The sequence below is a fragment of the Accipiter gentilis genome, chromosome 14 (assembly GCF_929443795.1).
Source record: "Accipiter gentilis chromosome 14, bAccGen1.1, whole genome shotgun sequence".
In the NCBI taxonomy this organism is placed as follows: domain Eukaryota; kingdom Metazoa; phylum Chordata; class Aves; order Accipitriformes; family Accipitridae; genus Astur; species Astur gentilis.
The window spans coordinates 5,320,997-5,339,839 of NC_064893.1; the positions used below are offsets into that span (position 1 = coordinate 5,320,997).

The window sequence follows — 18,843 nt, forward strand, 5'->3', positions numbered from 1 at the left end:
CGGGCGGGCCCACCGCGGCCGGCCGTCACCGCTCCGTCCCCTAGGCGGCCTGGGACGCCGCCGCCGCGCCGGGCCGGGCGGGAGGCGGGGGCCGGGCGCCGGGCGTGAGGCGGCGCGCTGAGGGGCGGGCCGGGCCGGCCGGGCCGGGCGGCGCTGCCGGGCGCCCGCCGCGGCGTGTGGGTGGCTCCAGGCGGCCGGTACCCAGCGACAGGCGGCGGGGTGGGAGGAGGCTGGTGGGGAGGAGGAGGAGGAGGAGGAGGAGGAGGAGGAGGAGGAGGGAGGGCGGCGGCGGCGGCGGCGGCGTTGCGGGCGTATCAGCCGGTGCTGGACTATGGTGCGGCTCGGCGGGGGCTGACACGCCGGCACCCCGTCCGTCGGTCCGTCCTCCCTCCCTGTGGGCTGACAGGCGGCCAGCCCTGAGCCGCACGTGTGGGATGTGAGACCTGCCCTCGCCGGGGGAGCATGAGCTGTGCCCAGGCCGGCTTTGTCCAGGTACGAGGGGCTGCTGCCGCCCGGCCCCGGCTGAGGGGGATGGGGGGGGGGGGTGTGTGGCGTTGTCTCCCAGCGGAGAAGTGAGAGGCGGGATGGGGCTCTCGTTGGCCTCGCCGCCGGGAAAGGCCCTTCCCGGGGCGGGCAGCCCCCGCCCGGCCGGCGAGATGCGGTGACGGGTCGTGGGTGTGCGCTGTCATCCGTGCCGGCTCGGCGGGTGCCCGCCTTTGTGCCTCGGAGCCGGCCGGTCTGTGCGGGAGTGGGACCCCCTTCCGTGTCCGTGAGCGCTTTCGCGGGTGGGGGGTGGCCGGGGGGGGGGGGAGGGGGCTTGCTCTCCCTGGAGCGTACGGGCCCTGGTGGGTTACGGGCTTAGCTGTCGGCCTGTCGGCTGAATTTCACTAGCGAGCAAATAGTGTAGAATTATGATGAGTGACGTGCCGGCGGGGATTGACATCATTTGGGGCTGTGGATGCGCGCAGGCGGTGATGAAGAGTCCCGCGCTGAATTTTCGGTGGTTAGATCCCTTCCCCGTAAAAGAAGAAGCCCCCAGATTCGGTTCTTGGCTCCTTGACAATGCAGCAAAATTTAAAGCACAAACTGCCTTTTTTCCCCCCCGGCTCTGTTGCTGTAAGCCAATCTTGTGACTTCATGTTTTGGTTATTACCTTGTGTTATTATGTAACTGCATTTTTTTGTTAGCAATTAAATAAAATAACTTATTATAAGTATGTTGAGAACATTGCCCCAGCCTGTAGCATTGTCAAACGCTGCTTTTCACAGCCTGCATAGATAATGGGTTTGTACAGACACAGGCACATACAATTCATTTTTTTTGTCTCTTGCATCGTTTCCCGTGTGTTTCTCTGTAGTTGCAGAAGAAATTACTTGGCCTGGGTTTAGATTTTTGCATCCTGCTGTTTGGAGCTGCAGTAGTGCCTTTTTTTTTTTTTTTTTTTTTTTTTTTTTATGCTGCACTCAGCAGAAGTGCGTAGTGAGACTGTACAACAGTCAGTCAGGCTGTGTTCCTGTCCACGTATTTACCAGCGCTACCGTCTCATTTTGTGGGGCACCTAGCCCTGTCTGAACACAGCAGCAATTAGGGGCAGGGTGCTGCTGTGCAAGTGATGCCACATAGCAGGTGGTCAGCTGTGCCTTTCTGATTAGTGCTCATACAAGGATTGTGGTTATTACAGTAATTCATTTTAGCTTGGGGATTCATTTTGAAAATTTGGATTTTCCACTAAGAAGGGATTATCATTTCTCTGTGTAGTATGTGTGTTTTAGGAAGAAGTGGAGTACGGTATGTATCCTGGCTGCTCTCTCTACTTCTCTTCCGTCTCTGGAACGCACACTTATTTGGACAACACAGGTGCAATGTTGATTTTCATGCTGGAACCAGAAGTAGATGTAAAAAGCATTACATGCTTAATCAACACACAACACTCATCCTGCTGATGCAGTCTCAGTCTAGTATGGGGGGGGGGAAGAAGAGTATCTGTCCTTATGGAGGAAATGTTGGGTCTATTTACTCATTTGTTTCAGGAGGGTGAGCAGGGAGTTAGCTCAGAACAAAGACTGTTTGGTCAGATGGCTGGCGCTTGTGAGGAGTGAGTGGCATCTGAGTTAGTGGTGGACAGCACGTCGTATCACTTGTGTGATACATACTCTAGTATGTTGCTGACTTAATGTGACCTGAGGTTTGGACTCCTAACCTTTTTAGTATCAATCAGCTCTTTCTCATCAGCTTACTCATTTGAAGCCAGAGCATGAGCTGATGTACTCAGTGACTTTATCGGGAAGTATCAATATCTGAACGTGAATATTTGAAAACAGACTGTGTACATGCACTCAGAGCATCCCAAAGAATTGATTCAAAATCCATATGCTCAGTGTTTTAAATGCATTCTAATAAACAACATGGTATTTATTGTATTCCAGTAAATAACTGGCTAAGACTTGTTACTAAAGTGCATCTTCCTGTGGCTTTGTGTTCCATGTACGTGGCACGCGATCTAGCATTCTTTGCCATCGTGAGATAATCCCTGTGAAGCTTTGTGGAGTTTTGCATGTGCTATGTGTGTGGGGGATTCAAGTTGTGAGGGTGATGGTGTTGAATAGTTCGTGTCAGGCCAGGAGCTGCTCTAACAAAGAGGTTGGGTTACCTATTTTTAAAGTGTTGAAAATCTGTCTTGTGGAGGCAGGCATTAAGGTTGCTGCTGTGGTTTCAATACAACCTCCCCGTTGCCCCCCCTGGTTAAGCATGTCACAAAGTTAAAGCAGAAGGGCTTTTAGGAATTAAGAGAAAGCAGTTACTCCAAAGTATCTTAGTTTGTGATGATGGACTTTGCTGGAGAATGTGACTTGTCTTCACAATGACTTCCGTTCTTTCTAAGTGTCTCCCTGGTCCCAAGTCTTACCTGCTTAGTTTCCTCTAAACTTAGGGGTACCCACAAGGTCTGTTTTCAGCATGCGTAGATTGTAGTCTTTGTGGGCCCCTGTAGACAGGGAGGAGAGCTCAAGCGCCTTATACAAGTGCTCTGGCTCGTCCTCTCTCCTGTTCTTTAGAAGGGATGCTTGCCAGCCTACGCCAAAGTATGCCTATACGTGTGGCTTCCAGAAGTGGATCATACCTGCAGCTGTCACAGCTTTCCAGCATATATAACTAGGATCCATCAGTGCGCTGGGAGTCACCAGCACCGCAGATGCTCCCTGGCCTCTGGTGGCACCTGTGCTGCCAGGAATGTCGCTGTAGCATCGGCCGTTTCCCTGGGATCAGCTTGCCGGAGTAGCTCAGGATGGTCCTGCTCATACCAGTTTGTGTATCTGCCCATTAGCTTGAAAAGGAATTGCGACGCCCCCTTTTCTTCAGGATGTCTGTTGTTTGTTTACGCTCAGCGGCTTTCTCGGTTTTGGCAATAAGGAGATGAGTCAGTTTTGCTTCTGTTTAAGGCTTTTTTTTACCCATTTCTCTTCTAACGTTTCATGTGCTGTTGTGATTCTGCAATGGCTGAGTGGCAAACACTGCAGGGGTTTGGTTTAATTCCTTAGAAATACATTTCTCTTGGCCTTAGATATCATGAATGTTAATTCTAATAAAGTCTAAAACAGGCTAGATCTTACGTACTTATACATTTGTCCTAAAACACAGCAATATTTTGGTTTCTACTGATGATCTCAGGAGGATGGGGGGCATGCAACACAGGAAAATTAAAAGTACAGCCAGTAGCAAAAGGCAGGCTGAGATGCCACCTACTCCAGTTGATGTTTTCCAGCTGAGATTTGAGGCCAGCAAGATGCTTAGAATTAATTAAGAAGAAATGGCAAGGTTCTTTGATGTAGGGAGCCCAGGGTCATTTTTGTTACAGTTAATGAATAGTGGCTAGGCAGCTGTATAATGGGCTTGAGTCAGTCTTGGACTTTTTTGATCAGCTATGCTATGGCTAGGGTACCCCATCGTCAGCCCTGAAAGAAGGAGGTTTAGGTTCTTTAGGCAGGGCTCCTTAGGTGCTGGGACTGTCCCTTGGCAAGATGGTGTCCTCACCTCAGATGTTTGTGAGTTCACCAGAATATGGACCAGTAAGACTGGTCCAAGCTACAGGCAAAATAGGCTGTTGTCAAGGGCAGCAGACTGCTGAGGGCAAGAGGCTGGCTGTAGCCCCACAGCCTGCTTTTGCTTTGGAAAGAGGGAGGAGTTGGGTTGAAGCAAGGCAGCAGCTGAGCCTGAAGCGGGGTTCTCCTGCTGCAGTACCTGTTGCAGCTCCTGCTTGTCTTCTCCCTCCACTGGTGGCAGCAACAGAAACCTCAGCTCCTCAGGACTCTCCTTCCCCATCTCTCCACTTTTATCATCTCACCCTTCTTTTCCACAAGTTAGGAGCAGCCTAAGCTCGACCCCAGCCCCACATCCTTTTGTCCAGAACATTGCCTACAATGCAGATAAACCTTGAGATGTCTTGGGGGCTGGGGGGAGTGATATAGCAAGCTGTTCCTTTTAGACCTTAAAAAAGGGGGAAACCCTGACACTCTTGTTTGAGACATCGAAGTAAATGATCAGCACCGTGCTCCCTAGGGAAATCGCTGTGCTCCATTGTATTGCAAAGTTCTTTGAGGATGCAGCGGCGAAGGCAGTGTTCCCTTGCTGCAGAGCAGAAGGTCTGTGGGAGAGAGAGTGCACAGCAGTCAGGAAGGCTATTACTGAGACCTTCGCTGAGGTTTCATTTCATGCATTTAGCAAAACAGGCTCACTCTTTCACACTTTCCAGATATTTTTATATTTCTCTGCAGATGCTTGTAGAACACCAACTTTTGTTTGGTTTGAAGCCTGAATTAAAATTCCCAACCAATGTCTAGAGGCACAAGGAAAAAAAAAACACAAGTGTTTGTCCCAGAATTAAAATCCCTTTAAATTTGAGAGTTGTTAACCTATGAAATAGTGATGCAGTATAGAATGTTTCTTGGACTGAATCACTTGTGTTTAAAATGGAACATGCTCTAAAAATAAATGGGTAATTGCTTCAATGTAGTCAATATGGAATTTAAAGATGACTGACAGTGATTTGTCATCCATCTCCATAGCAGGAGTCATCTGGGAAGTCTGTGATGTTAAAGGCATTTGTTTCTATTAGCCCCTTTTAAAGTAGTTTTGTTAATGAGTATTTGAACACCAGGACTGAAATCTGTCATGTGGTATAATTAATTTTTCCATACCATAAGAAAATGTGTGCTATGTGCATCTTCAATTACCAAATCAGGTTTCTCAGGTCCTGAAATGTGTGGTTCAGCAGGCCTATTGTTTTAGAGAAAGGAGGAGCATACTGTTCTGGTGCCAGCGAAGTGCTTTCACGTCTCCATGTAAAATGTAGGATGGCATCCTGCAAGTTTGGGAAGATCTGATGATGTGCTACCCACTGTATACTTTTCGCAGAGGGGAAGACTGATGGATACCCCTCCCAAATGTGTAAGCAGAAGAGGTGTAGCAGGAAATTGTCTGCTTTTCCCTACGGAGAGAGGAGAGCAAGAGAGGGGGAATGCTTGATGAGATGGTCAAACAAGTTCTTTGCTGTATGCTGGTGAAATGCCTGAGTGCTGGCTGTATGGAGCAGGCGGGTCAAGGAGCTGTTCACTGGATCTGAAGTGTTGCTGTGACTCCTCTTTCTCCCTGAAACAAACTATCTTGCTGAAGTCTGTCCCTTTGGCAGTACATGTGTTGTATGTTGTACAGACTTACCTAAGCTAGGAAGAAGGAATGAAGTTGGGGATAATCTAGCTTTGCTTATGAGCTGGATGCCTGTTGTAAGGCACTTCCTGAACCATTTGAACGGCAGTCCTCCTTCCAGCTGGACACAACAAATGTGTGTGGGGCTACCTGCCTGGGCGTCTGTGGGCACTCTTACAAGTGCTTGACAAACTAGTGGGATGGATGGGATCATGTGATGTCCCAAGCTCATCCTTGGGCAGCTAGGTGCTTTCCTTTGAAATCTGGGCCCTGTCAAGCTGATAGTGTTGTTAAAGTAGGTGATATTGTCTTGTGCCTACATCTTAATGCAGCCTCAGGAAAATTTAAATTTAAACTTAGAATTCATGTTCTAATGCAGAACATCCATCAAGTGTTGGGTTATTTGTCAAGTGTCTTTAATGATGTGTAAAAAAAAAAAAAAAAAAAAAAAGCTATGGGAGAGGCCTTAGGATTTTTAATATGAAAATACATATACTTCTTGTTTGACATAGTACTTTTTGTGTGCGACTCCATGGTTGCCTGAAGAAAACAAAGATGTTGACAGATTTACTCTCTGAAGCAGCATCTTGATTTAAATAGCAAGGTTTAGTTGCTACATGCTTAACATGAAAAGGGGGTGAAGTGGATGAAATGTTTAAACTTGGAGTCAGAACACATGTTTCCAAGATGATGCTGTTCAAGATTCATGAAAGGCCCATTAGCCATTAGGTTGTCTGCTGCCTCCGTTACAGGTCCGTGGAAGCTGCAGAGATCGGGAATGAGATCTTTTCATGAACTTTTAAGTTGCTTAATTTGACTGCACCATGCTCTCAAATGGTGGTCAATGCGAGGTCAATACCATGATTCAGAAATACTACATACTTACCCTGAGTCACAGTAGAGACTCGATGCTGAGATAAAGTATTACTGAGTCAAATCCTTTGGTCTAAAAATGAACAATGCTCCTCCTAAAGTTATTGGGAACTTTGCTCGGTGAAGGGCAGTGCCATCTGGCTTCTTGTGATTTTTTTAAAATATTTTTTTTTTTTACAGAGCTGAGTATCACAGGGAAGCTGGCTGTTTGCTGTGCCTGCATGAAGCACTGACATTTCTTTCTCATTACTCTTATCAGCAGGCTAAAGCAGAAACAACCATAGGAGTTACTACCCAGACCAGGTATTAAAGGCTAATGAGCTGAACTATATTTTCTTCTCTTCTTCTTAGGCTAGAAAAGGGTTCCAACATAGCACCTGGTCCTGTGATAGAACTCCTTTCCAAGGCCCATCACTATGGTGGCTTATAAGAGTTAGGCTATCTGATTTACCACCTTCTTGGTTTCCACTTCTTAGCATTCCTTAAGGATTTTGCTTTCTGTGTGAAATGAAATTACCCTTTTTTTTAATACGAGCAAAGTTGCCAATAAAGAATAAGATTTCCTGCCTGACTAAAGAAAGAAATTCTTATGTTGGTCAAGAAACTGCATGCTGGTGTAGAACCACTGCCGGCTCTTGAAATTTGACTCAGTACTAACTCCTTCATGTTCCTCAGAACTGTCACTCTCAAAGCATCCTCTTTGCAGATTTTCAAAGGCTCTCCCTCTCTGCACATGAGTTCGCATTCTCTTTGATAGCCTCCTCTCCCCCTTCAACCTTTCCACTCCCCAAGAACTGGGTAATTGCGAAGTACTGTTGTTCTTTCCAATGCTCTTTGCCTCACAGATAGCTGTTCCTAGGCCGTGCAATCTTATGTCTCAGACAATTAAAATGGGGGTTAATAACTCAGACTAATTTTCTGTACCCAATAGCGCAATGTAGGCTAAAACCTTAGTGTCTGTATTTGAGCAATTATATTAGGGCATTTCTAATTAAAAACATGTATCACCTAATTGTAAGTGTCTGAATTCTTAAATATCTGTGTCTTTTGCACTCAACTGTGTATAAAGCAGGAGCAGGTGCAGAGAGGACACTTGTTTATCCTGAAGTGCTTAAGGCAGTTTACAAACCTAGTGTTAGATTTTACTGTTGCTGGGGTGGGCATGAAAAAGTTTGGGACATGGGAGCAAAATAACAAGCAGTCCTGCTGCAGGAAATGCAGCAAAATTGTAGCAAAGGTGTGGTGAAGTGTTCTGGGTGCTTGCGTGCATTCAACTTGCCAACTGTGCTGCTTAGGTTTGGCTAGAGGTGGATCCTAGAGAGCGTGGAAGCAGACAGTGTCTTCTAGAAATCTCATCTAAGGATCAGCTGCTCAATTTGCTTGTTGGAGCCACATAGTAACTTCTTTTAGATATCAGCCATATTGTCTTGTCCAGCTTGGAAGATCATCACAAGCCCAAGGAAGTTGCTGTAGAACTTACAGAAAGGGGAAGACTGCCCTCTCTCCTTTCCTTGTACGTCTGCCTGGACCTGCCTGCAAAGGTGGCTTTTTGAAGCTTGGAATAGGGGTAGTGGCCCAGGCCAGGCTCTCTGCAGGGGTGTCTCAACCTTGCGCTGTCACCATCTTAAAAAACCCCAAAACCAAACACAAAAAAACCCACAACAAATAAACAGCAAAAAAGTCTAAAGCTCTAGTTGGAAATGAGTAAGAAGTAACTTTACAAAAGATCATACAAGAACTTGCCTGGGTACAGAAAAAAGAAGGATATAGGGTTGTGAGGGAGAGGTTGTATGTTTAAACCTCTACTTGGAGCAGGAATAGAAATGTTTCTGGCAGAGCCTGTGCTTCTGTAAAGTATCTTGATTGCCTAATTTGTATCAGAATGACTTTCTAATGGTTATCAAATGTGGATTTTTTGCATGTGCATATGAATTATTTGTTGGTAAAATACAATTCTGAGGTTTGGACTCCAAGTTAAATATATGCCTGTTTTGACCTATTTTTCCCAACCTAATTCTGCCAGCTCTGTGTGTGCACGCATGATGTTAGTTGCTGAGGGAGTCCCGCTGACTTTGGAAAGACAGTGCACCTTATAGGAAAGCTGGTACGTAAGTGGTGGTAGCAGCCTCAGGGTTTGTATGAGTTGGGCGGTCACGAGCTCAGCAGGGGGAAGATGTGGAATAAGATGTTTGAGCAGGAGTCTACTGATTTAACATTGTATCATCTAGTAGCTCAGGAAGGGTCATCGTGAATAATGTGTTTGGCTGACTTGTGACCTCCTTGTAATAGCTCTGAGAGATGGACAGGAGATCAATCTACTTGATGGCCCTGTAGTAGCTCGCTGGAAAACCCAGTTCATCTCCTTTAGCTACCTGGACCAAAAGGGATATAAATGCAGTATTGCTAATCCAAATAATCCCTGTGGGACCACAAGAGGGGTCACCCACATGCTGAAATGAGAAGCGGTAAGAGGGCCTTAAGCAAATGAAGACCTACACTGCTAAGTCTACATGGCATACTCTGAGCTTACTAGTTTACATCCAGGACATCATAGCCATGTTTTATGCAGCACTGCACCAAAAAGAGGCATAACAGATTAGCTAGAGTCAGCTGCATGAGACTGGTTTATGTGCAGGCAGCAATAGGGTTCCTGCTTTGCGCTCCCCAGGGCTTTTATTTCCAGTGTAATGGAGGCAGAAGCAGCTTGCTGCATCTCCGTCCCCTTGGTGGGCTTGTGCCCTGGGTTAGGTGCAAAGCTGGTTAACAGTGCCTGAAGGGAGGCAGGATCTTCGAAGCAGATACTCCAAAACCAGTGTGTTGAGTAGGGCCTGTTGCTCAGGGAGGAGCTGCCCTCTCCAGGAAGAGGCATTATTATTTCTCTTACACTTGATTTAGATCAGACCAAGATCTGACTTTCCAGGAATGTGCCCTTACAGGCAGAGAGCTCCTGTAAGTGTGTGTGAGTGTGGGACATGATTTACACCCATCTGGCCAAAGTTGTTATGTTCTACATAGATTTGAAGATTCATCAAGCCAGAGAGCAAAAGGGAACATAACTCTGATTTAATGAGTAGAGGGGGAGTTTCTAGGTTCCTTTGCCGAGGGCTGGTTCATGTGTTTTATATGCAGAGTAGCAAGTGGGATGTCAAGACTGGTGTTTCTGGAATGCACAGGAGCAGAACACCAGGTCCCTGAATCCTGTTATGTTGAAAGCGGGGCTCCAGTAGCTGTGAATACCATTTTCAACTTTAATGCCTAAATTCTGCCTAAGTCCCATTCTTTTGATCTGGCCCAAAATATCTATGTTCAGTCTTAGTCTTCTGAACTGTTTTTATTCATGCCTCAGTGATGTGTTCAATGGAAATCTGCGTGTTCTTTTGGCTTGTTTTATGCAGTAGTTTTACGAGTTGAATCCTGGTAGCTAATGGTGAATGTGAAAGCTTTCAGCTACGAATTCCCATGTAATAGGATACCAATATAATTCAGTCAGAGCTTTGATAAGCAACAGATTATATGTGGTAATCAGTTCTTCAAGCCTCGGAGGACCTAGGATTAGAGCTCAGAAAGTAGTTGGGCTCACCTCTAAGTTTAAGAGTGAGGAGATGTAGGTGAAAGATTACTGAAAAATGCTTTCCAGTTGCACCACTGAGCCAAAACTGTTGTCTTTCCATAACCACTTCCCTTGATCCTGTGTTTGTGGTCTGTGGTAGGGCAGGAGAGAGACTTCACAGCCATTGAGGTCTCAGCTGGACTTCATGCAAATCAAGGATTTGTCATCAAAGGAACATAGTTAACATTGCAGTTCATGATAAATGAATCAAAAAGAGCTTCCTCTCAGACCTTCTAGGTTTGGGGTTTTTTCCCAGTTTTTAAAGGAAGCAGGGTTTTTGTGCTTAAGTCAGCAGGCAAATTCTGCATCTGCTGGAGGTAGCAGGTCTTCTACATTTTTATGTAATTGCTTTGGAGGAAAAAAAATAATCCCATTTTAGGCCAGAGAGGATTGGCGTTGAGCAGGCTTTCTTAAAGGCCGCTAACCGAGTGTGTTGTTCCTCCTCTTGCTGTGTGCACTTCGTGTCCCTGCAGTGCTGTCCTGCTGGGCTTGTCTTCGCAGTCCAGCTTCAGGTGTGGTTCACCAGCTCAGGCCAGCCCTTGGCAGCCCTGCTGAATGCTGAGTCATAGGGAAGAGCCAGAGGCACAAGTATTACTCAGATGTGTGCAACACTGGTGGATTATTTGCTGAAAAGTAGAGACCCCCGCAAATCACATGCTCTTCAGTTGCTGATCGAGATCGTTTGGTGGTATAATTACAATGTTAATTTTCAAATAGCTGGCTGCTTGAGTAAAGACCTGAATTTGTTGCCGTGTGAGCCACCCTGAGGCTACCAAGCCTTTTTAAAAAAACCCCAAACCCGATATATTTTTTCCTTGCATGTATTTTTGGGGGAATGCATGTCATTTATGTGCAGATGTTGAATCACCCTCATTTTGATGACACCTTCCCTTGGAGTCTCTCACTCACAGTGAAGACAGGCATCCTGGCAGGAACAAATCCACTGCACTGCAAACATGCAGCATAATTACCTTCTCATAGTAGCTCTGGTGCATGCATGTGTGGGAGGAGGGGAGGCATATTAAGTAGTGGAGCTGCATGAAAACTTGCCAGCGGTACAGTTTTCTGTCAAAAAAAAAAAAAAGCTGTTTTAAACAGAATCAAAATGTTCCTCATGAGAATGTGTTTGTACTGCAGCTGGCAGCTGTTCAGAGGACCTGGAGCCCTGCAGCCTTGTTTAATGATCAGATCCAGTTGGGAAAGATCAGAGATGGAGGTGTGGCAAGGTGGTGGTGGTTGTTATGCTTCAGCTTTAAGGAAACTTCACAATGCTTCAATTTCCCACAGTGCAGAAAATGAGACTTGACCTACTCTGCTTTATACAGCTGTTTCTTAAAAATTTCTACTGTCTCCAGTGCACATCATTGTAGTGTTGTACTATTGTATTTACTTCGTGGAAGCCCAGGGCTGATCTCATTGCTACACTGAATTCATTTAAATCACTGATCTTGCACTAGGGATGCGTTTGGCCTGTGAGGTCTTAAAATAACTGTGGATTCACTGCACATTTGTGTGGGACAGAGACCACACAGACTTTGCAGCTTGCAGTTTGGTAACACTTGTGCACAGGAAAACAAAAGCCTGTTAGTGAAGGACCGCCCCCCCCCACCTTCCCCATTCCGCCCCCCCCCCCCCGCCACTTGCTTTTTTGCTTTAAAAGATTGCCTTGAACAGGGTCCTGGCTCCCTTTTTTTATTCAATTTTTTCATTTTAGATACTAATGTTATTTTAGCAAGGTTCTCCCACCCCCCCCCCCCCACCTCCACCTCAAAAACACCTTTTTTATAGCCATTGGAGGCTAATATGTCTATTTTCTCAGTAGTAAGCCTGTAACATGTTTGGGCTTCCTACCTAAGCTGGTGCAAACCAAGCATACTGCTACTGTTTAGGGCCTTCTGGTTTTAGTGGTGTTGGGACCTTGGTTTTGGTTTCAAAAAGGCCTGTGCTTTGACACAGCTGGGCTCTCTTGCTTAGCAAAGGCAAACTCCCTGCAGCAGAAAGTGTTACTGTTAAAAAAAAAAAAAAAAATGGCCTTCAAGGAAGGAAATGTCCCACTTTGTCTTCACTTCTGTGGCAGTCAAACCAGGTGCCAGTGCAATGGACAGAAAAATGATGGCTTCAGTTCAAGTTTTACCGTTTCAAGAGCTTTTTCTTTCTCGCCTTTTGTGGTGATTTGTCTTGTTCCTGCAAAGACCTTTTTTCACCCTTTGCCCTGTGGGTTGCTCTGGTGTGTTGAAGACCATCCTCCAGCTGCTTAGTCTGTTGAAATGTGAATGTGGAAAATGCGTTTTTCTTAGTGTGAACACTCGACAGTGCATTTGTTTGACAACTGAGTGGTTCCTTGTTCAGAGCACACCACACAGCAATAACATAGCAGCTTTGTCATCTCCTAAGAATGATGAAGAAAGAGAAGGCTAATAGATTATTTATTTTTTATTATCCTGAGACTATTTCTCATTCTGTTTAGTTCACCAATTTCTTGTGCTTATTTTGCTAGCACTTGCCTTGCATCCCATGTATATAGATACCCTTTGGTTTTTCCCTGACCCTGCACCCCTTCTGCTGGATGACAGGCTGGAGGGGGTCCCTGCTGTGTCACTGGTTCCCTGGCTCCAGGTATCCACATAGCCAGAGGCAGAACTAGTCTTGAAGTGCCCTGTCGTCGGGGTAAAACTTGGAGGTCTCTAACTTCTTGTCTGCCCATGGATGAAGCAAAAGGGGAATGGCAGAAGCTTTATCATATCACTGTGCTTAATGTTTTTATAGGGTAAGTGTAGATAGCCAAGTATTATGTATGAAAAACAATTATATTTTGAAAAGTTCTTTCCCACTTCCTTTAAGGTATGCTGCTGTCTATGGATGAAAATGGGAATTTTTCAAAGATCCTTGTCATGCTCTGTCAGGAACACTTAGCCATTTTCAGTTTGTGGACCCTAAATCTTCAGACCTTAAATGCTTTTCTAGTAGGCGTGTGAACCCCCTTGTAGAAATGTCATGTCATATCTGCTGTTCAGTTATCTATGTAACCTGCATTCTCCAGGCTTCACAGTTGTTTTTTTGTTTTGTTTTGTTTTGTTTTTTTAAAAAAGGTTTTTTTTCTTGTAGTTAAAGGAAATTTTCTGTCTTTCAATCTGTGCCCATGGCCTCTGGTCCTGTCACTGGACACCACTGAGAAAAGCCTCACTCTGTCTGCCTTGGTCCATCCCACCAGCTCTTTGTGCACGTTGATAAGATTCCCCTGAGCTTTTTCTTCTCCAGGCTAAATAATCCCAGTGCATACTTCTGCTTTTCTAGCCACTCTCTCCTGCATGTTAGTAATTTCCTTGGGTCAGGACATGCATTTCTGTGGCTGCATGGAGAGTTGCATCAGGGAAGCAACCCAGATTAGAAGCAATGTGTTATTTTATGCCATGTGGTTTTAACCCAGATGAGGTCCACTTGACTGTTCCATGAAGGCTTATGGCAATGGAAACAAACACCCAGCAAAGGCTGGGAGTGAGGAGTGGGAGGAAGGCAAGGTGTTTCTCCTTGTGGAGGTGTCAGTTTATGCTGGCCTAAAGTGTTTGTGGCAGTCACCTGTGTGGACTGTGAACAGATCTGAAGACCTAAGGGTAACAGTCTTTGCTTTAGATTTACCAATAAACTAAGGCAACAGAGATGGTGTTTTGGCGGGGATTTTTGTCTGCTGTGAGAAAATCACTTTTCTATATTATTTCTTTACCCCTACCCCAAACATTTTCTGCTCAGGAACTTTCCTAACTGATTGTGGTTCTGTGGATTTAGTACCCTTCATTAGAGACCTGCTCCGTGAAACCTTCCCTGCTTTCCTTTGAAACTATCTACACTTTTTTTTTAATTTGAAAATGAATTTCACAGCTCAACTATCTGTCACATTAAGAACGCCCTGCTTTAGTCTGTTGTGAGCCTGACTCCTAGTGCCTTCTCTTGATGCCCCCTCCTTGTAGTGGAAAAGAAAGTGAATGATCCTCTGTTCTCTTTTCCACTTGCAAGTCTGTGAACCTCTGTCATATCTTCCCTCAGTTGTCTTTTATCCTTCCCTGGATCTTCTCTTAATCTTCACCCCTGCCTTCATCTTTGGTACCTGCAATACTTTCCTCTCCTAATTTGTTACCATTATACTATGTACTCCTGTTTTTCGGGTATTCCTTTTGTGTTAACTCCTAAACTAATTCTTATTTCTAACTCCAACCCCTAATGTGCAACTTTGCATCCCTAGTTGTAGGTCTGCGCATCCTGTGTGGTTCTGTTTTGCTGCTACCTTAACTGGATCCAGTGCAGTTTCTTGTTTGTGACCCCTTTCTCCCATTCCTCTTTTTTCTTCCTGCCACCCATATTTAGGTCTTGGACTTAGCCTTGGCTTTAGTCTTTGACTTTACCAGACCAAATTGAGCTCTGTTCTCATGTTGGTAATTTTTTATCCTTTTCTATTGTAGTCTTTACTTCATCTTGCTTTCTGCAAGTTAGAATTTTGCTGTGAATGCCTTTTTCTCCTCTGTTCCATTTTATTTGAATCCCAGGTCAATTTTCTGTCTATTTATCTTATTTTTGTCTTCATGGATCTGCTGATTCTTAAATACATGTTCTCACGCCTTCTGTCCCTTCTTTTGCAAGATAATTAACATGACTGAAGTACTTAATTTCTGCTATAGGTATAGCAACTCTCTTCATGCTACTTTCTGTACTCATTCAGCCAGTGGTAAGAGACTGCCTGAGTAGTTTATTTCTTCCTTCAGATCCTTTCAAAATATTTTGTAGTACAAAATGGCTATTGCAATAATATTTATAAACTTATGTTACGTATTTATCTTGTCTATATAGTCTTGTCTATATAAGGTTCTCAGGTTTTTGGTGTACAGACATTCACTGGATGATTTGCAGCTCAGTGCTATACCTTGCATTTCACAAAACTGTGTCTGATATTAGCCATTTGTGAGACAATTGTTTCTAATGTTTCTGACATTTTTTTTACTTTGTCTTATTAGTAGGTGATATGATATTTAACTCTTCCAAAATGCAGAAGACTTCGATGAGTTTGGCTTGGGATTTTCATGCACAAGCTTCTTGTGGGGATTGTTATGGCTGTTAGAGGCTGCTTGAGGGGTCCTGTCCTTTTTGGTGGATGTTCTGAGGATCTTTCTCCCCCTGTTGTATTACATATATCTCGCCTTACTTTAGCTGTCTAGAATCGAGCCTTCGTGTGCCAGTGGAGTAACTCAGTGGGGAGAGGGGCTTGGGATGAGCCATTCTGTATTTTAAGGTAAGTTGAACTTTCCTGTGGGGATACTGCCCTCAAGAGAAAGCCTTTATGCAAACTTAAGCAACACAGCAAAAACTGGATGAGGTAAATCTCATCTTCTATGTACTACAGGGCTGTCTGTGACAATAGAGGACTGGAATTACTGGTCAATATTTCTGTCATGGTTCATATTAGCATTTTCTTGAAGCATATGTTGCGAACATCCTTCATGTATGTCTTCCTGGAGAGTTCAGTTTTGCTTTAACAGAGGAGCTGCATATCATTCTGCTCAGTGGAAGGTGTCACAAGCAGTAATGGTTGATTCATAATCACCAGCACATAACTATGTAGAGCAGTGTACTTTTTGGAAAGTACAAAGGGTAATTGCATATCCAGCCAATGTATCTGTCCATAAGTATTGAAAAATCAGGAGCTGGACTCCCTGCCAAAGTAGGAATTTTCAAGGCTTCTGGTTTGGAGACTTTCTCTTATGGAGTCAGGGTGCTTACAGGGTTCACTATTTGAAGTCTTTCAGTATGTGCTTATTGGAGATTAACTTCTGGAAAGGAAAGCTGAGATTTTTTTTCCTTGACTTTGTGACTACAGCTACATTAGGAAAAGCATTGGTTTTTATTAAACTCATAAAAGTGCTGCTCCTGCTGGAAGGCAGTTAGATTTGGGGGTCTTTCTCCCCTTTTTGCAAACAAACTCTGCTCTGTGAAGTTTGAGATAAAAAAAAAAAAAATCAATAAAAAGAAAAGGTTGTTCCTTACTAACTTGGCTATGCTTCACTTTTTCTTTTACAGTCTCCCAAGTCTTGTTATATGGCCTTTTATATGTTGTTTATTTGACAAATATGAATCTTATTCACTTAGAAAAATACCCTCATCTTCTCTGAGGGTTAATCAAGGGAGAAACTTTCTAGCCCATGAAAGCAGGATGAGACTGTTTCTATTCTGAAATATTAAATAAAGGAATCAAAGGGAAATAATACCCTGTGATGATACCTCAGGGAAGATTTAATTAAGAAAATGAAATTGCATTAGGAGTGACCTGTTGTGGACTGCCAAAAAGCCAACAGATGAGGGAGAAATTTGTTAGCAGTGTGTGCCCATCAGTAAGAGTTTGCGCAGTGTAGCAAGCCTGTGAGATACACTCAACAGAGTGGCTTAAAGCGGTATTTAATTACCTGATTGATTAAGGTAGTCTTTTTAAATTCAGTACTGCAGGGAGCACATCTAGTCTGTGAAATGGCTTGCAAGTTCTGGGCTGGTCATGGCATGTGGCCATGCGTGGGTCTGCTCATGCCTCGCTTAGACTTCATACTACCGAGTTGCCTGCAGTTCAGAGATACCAACTGTTTCCAACCTTCATTGGCTGAAAGGGGGCTGTTGTCTGGTGCATGGCATCAGTTGAAGAGTACTACTCAATAGCCATGCAAACCTCATGTGACATTGTACCTAGAGCAAAGTGGGTAAGTTCACTCAAATGTCAGCAGGTTTGTGTTGCTTTAAATCAATGGGGCTAATTTTTTGTGCATATTGGCCAGGAGCAGTTTTGCACTGACTGAGCCCTGGAGGTGCAAGAGCAGTTAACTGGTTGGCAGGAGGTCAGCTGAGGAGTGGAGACCTATGTGTGATGGCAGATCCTAAGAAAGCAGCAGAAGCTGTTTTTCTTGGGCTCATGCTGCCCCAAGTCTACTAGAGGCATGAAAAGGAAGCAGCTCGCTTCTTCCTGCAGTGTGACCAAGTTTTGTAAAGCTCAGAGCTGTGAGTTGGGGAAGAGTGCATCCAGGTTATGCTCTTGCCTCTACAGGTGAGGATTGTTTCCTGATTGACAGCTGAGGTTTGAACTGGGAAACTCTGTGGAAAGAGCATATGAATTGAGGAGGAGGGAATGTAGGGAACCTAACACTTGATCCTTTACTCCCCTAGGCAATGCTTTTGAAATACATGTGACTCATGGGGTCTTGAACAAACCAGGGAATGACATTTAACAGATAAAGGCTGCAAGGTTGTGTCCAGTGTCTGTCATAACACATGTGATTTTGTAAGTCAGCTGTCATCCCTGTGCTAGGGCTGAGCAGTTTCTCTTGTGCCCTGCACGTTGTTTGGTCCCCAGAGGTGTCTATCAGCCTGCTCTCTGGCAATTACGCAGACATTCCCTCACTCTCACCATTAGAGTAATGGCTAGCAAGAACATCACTTACCCATTTGCTCTTGAGTGACTACTGCTTCCATAATCTCTTTTGCATTAAATTAATGGCTGACTTGTGTATGCAGTTTTTTCTCCCCCTTCTCACATGGTGAGGAAGGTACCTGTCATTGCTTTTGTCCCATTTGTCTTTTATTGCAGATGAAAATAGAAAGAGAATTTGACAAGAAATTAGAGCAACTGTCATATCTTCTTGTGTCCCACAATCTTCTGCAAATCTTACTAAGAGTATGCAAATAATAGAAAATGCCAGCTGAAAAAAGAAAAACACCCCCACATTCAATTACTTTTTCACCGTGTGTAATTCCTCAATTGCAAGAAAGCAGATTCTCATCACAAGCAGTCATTTGATCTGGCTTTTATTTATTTATCTTTCTGTTAGAAGTGATATTTAAAGTAGGTACTTGATAAATGGAGTAGTGACCATTTCCAAGCCATCCGTTAGTAAAGAGGAAGAAAAATTTTGCTTACAGATACAGTACCTCTTCTACTGCAAAGTAACAGTGATTTTACAGACCTGCTTCATCTTCTCTGGCTTTAAAACATGATTCCAAGAAATAAGCATCTCTCTTCTCCCCCTCACCCCCAATCCTATTGTGCCTTTCTGTTGACCATCTTTTTTTGAAGTGTAGTGCCTGTAGATGAGTCCTTACCAGTCCTGTTCTTGGGGAGTAAGTTTTATAGAGCACAAATGACTGCTTGCTGTCTGTTCCAGGAGATCACAGAAATACAGAGCTGGAATTGACCTGTAGAGGCAGGAGCAACCATACCTGCAGCGCTCACCAGGAGCTCATGTAGATGCTTTCAAAAGCTGCTCAGGATGGAGAGCACACAGGCTCCTGTCAAAGCATGTATATGTGCTGCTCTCTTTATTGTTAGGAAGTTTTTCATAATGTCTAAGCTGACTCTTGCTGTGGTGTAATTAGTCCCATCCACTGTGGGCACAAGAGAAAATATTATTATTTCTTCACAGTACCATCTTAAATACTAAACAGTGTCACTTGCACTGTTTTTTCCACTCCATCTTCTGTCTCTTTTTTCCATGTTTTTGCTAACCAGTCCCAGTTATATGTATATCTCCATGGGTTGTGTTTTCATGGGTTTTGCTCTTTCCTGTGGCTCTTCTCTGGACTTGCTCCAGTTGGCTCATCTTTTTCTTCAAATGCAGCACCCAGGCAAGGATGTAATA

At 44.4% G+C, this 18,843-nt stretch overlaps 1 protein-coding gene across 6 annotated transcripts in view; it reads left to right on the forward strand.

Annotated features, from left to right (window-relative positions):
• Positions 1 to 282: 282 nt before the first annotated feature.
• HECW1 (HECT, C2 and WW domain containing E3 ubiquitin protein ligase 1) overlaps positions 283 to 18,843 on the forward strand; it is a 281,480-nt gene continuing 262,919 nt past the window's right edge. For all 6 annotated transcript variants that reach the window (XR_007508055.1, XM_049816120.1, XM_049816121.1 and 3 more), the window contains exon 1: positions 283 to 492. Coding sequence is in view for 4 of the 6 variants with exons in the window: in XM_049816120.1 (XP_049672077.1) it covers positions 463 to 492 (30 nt within the window). In the remaining 2 variants the exon portion in view is untranslated. The remainder of the gene's footprint in view (positions 493 to 18,843) is intronic.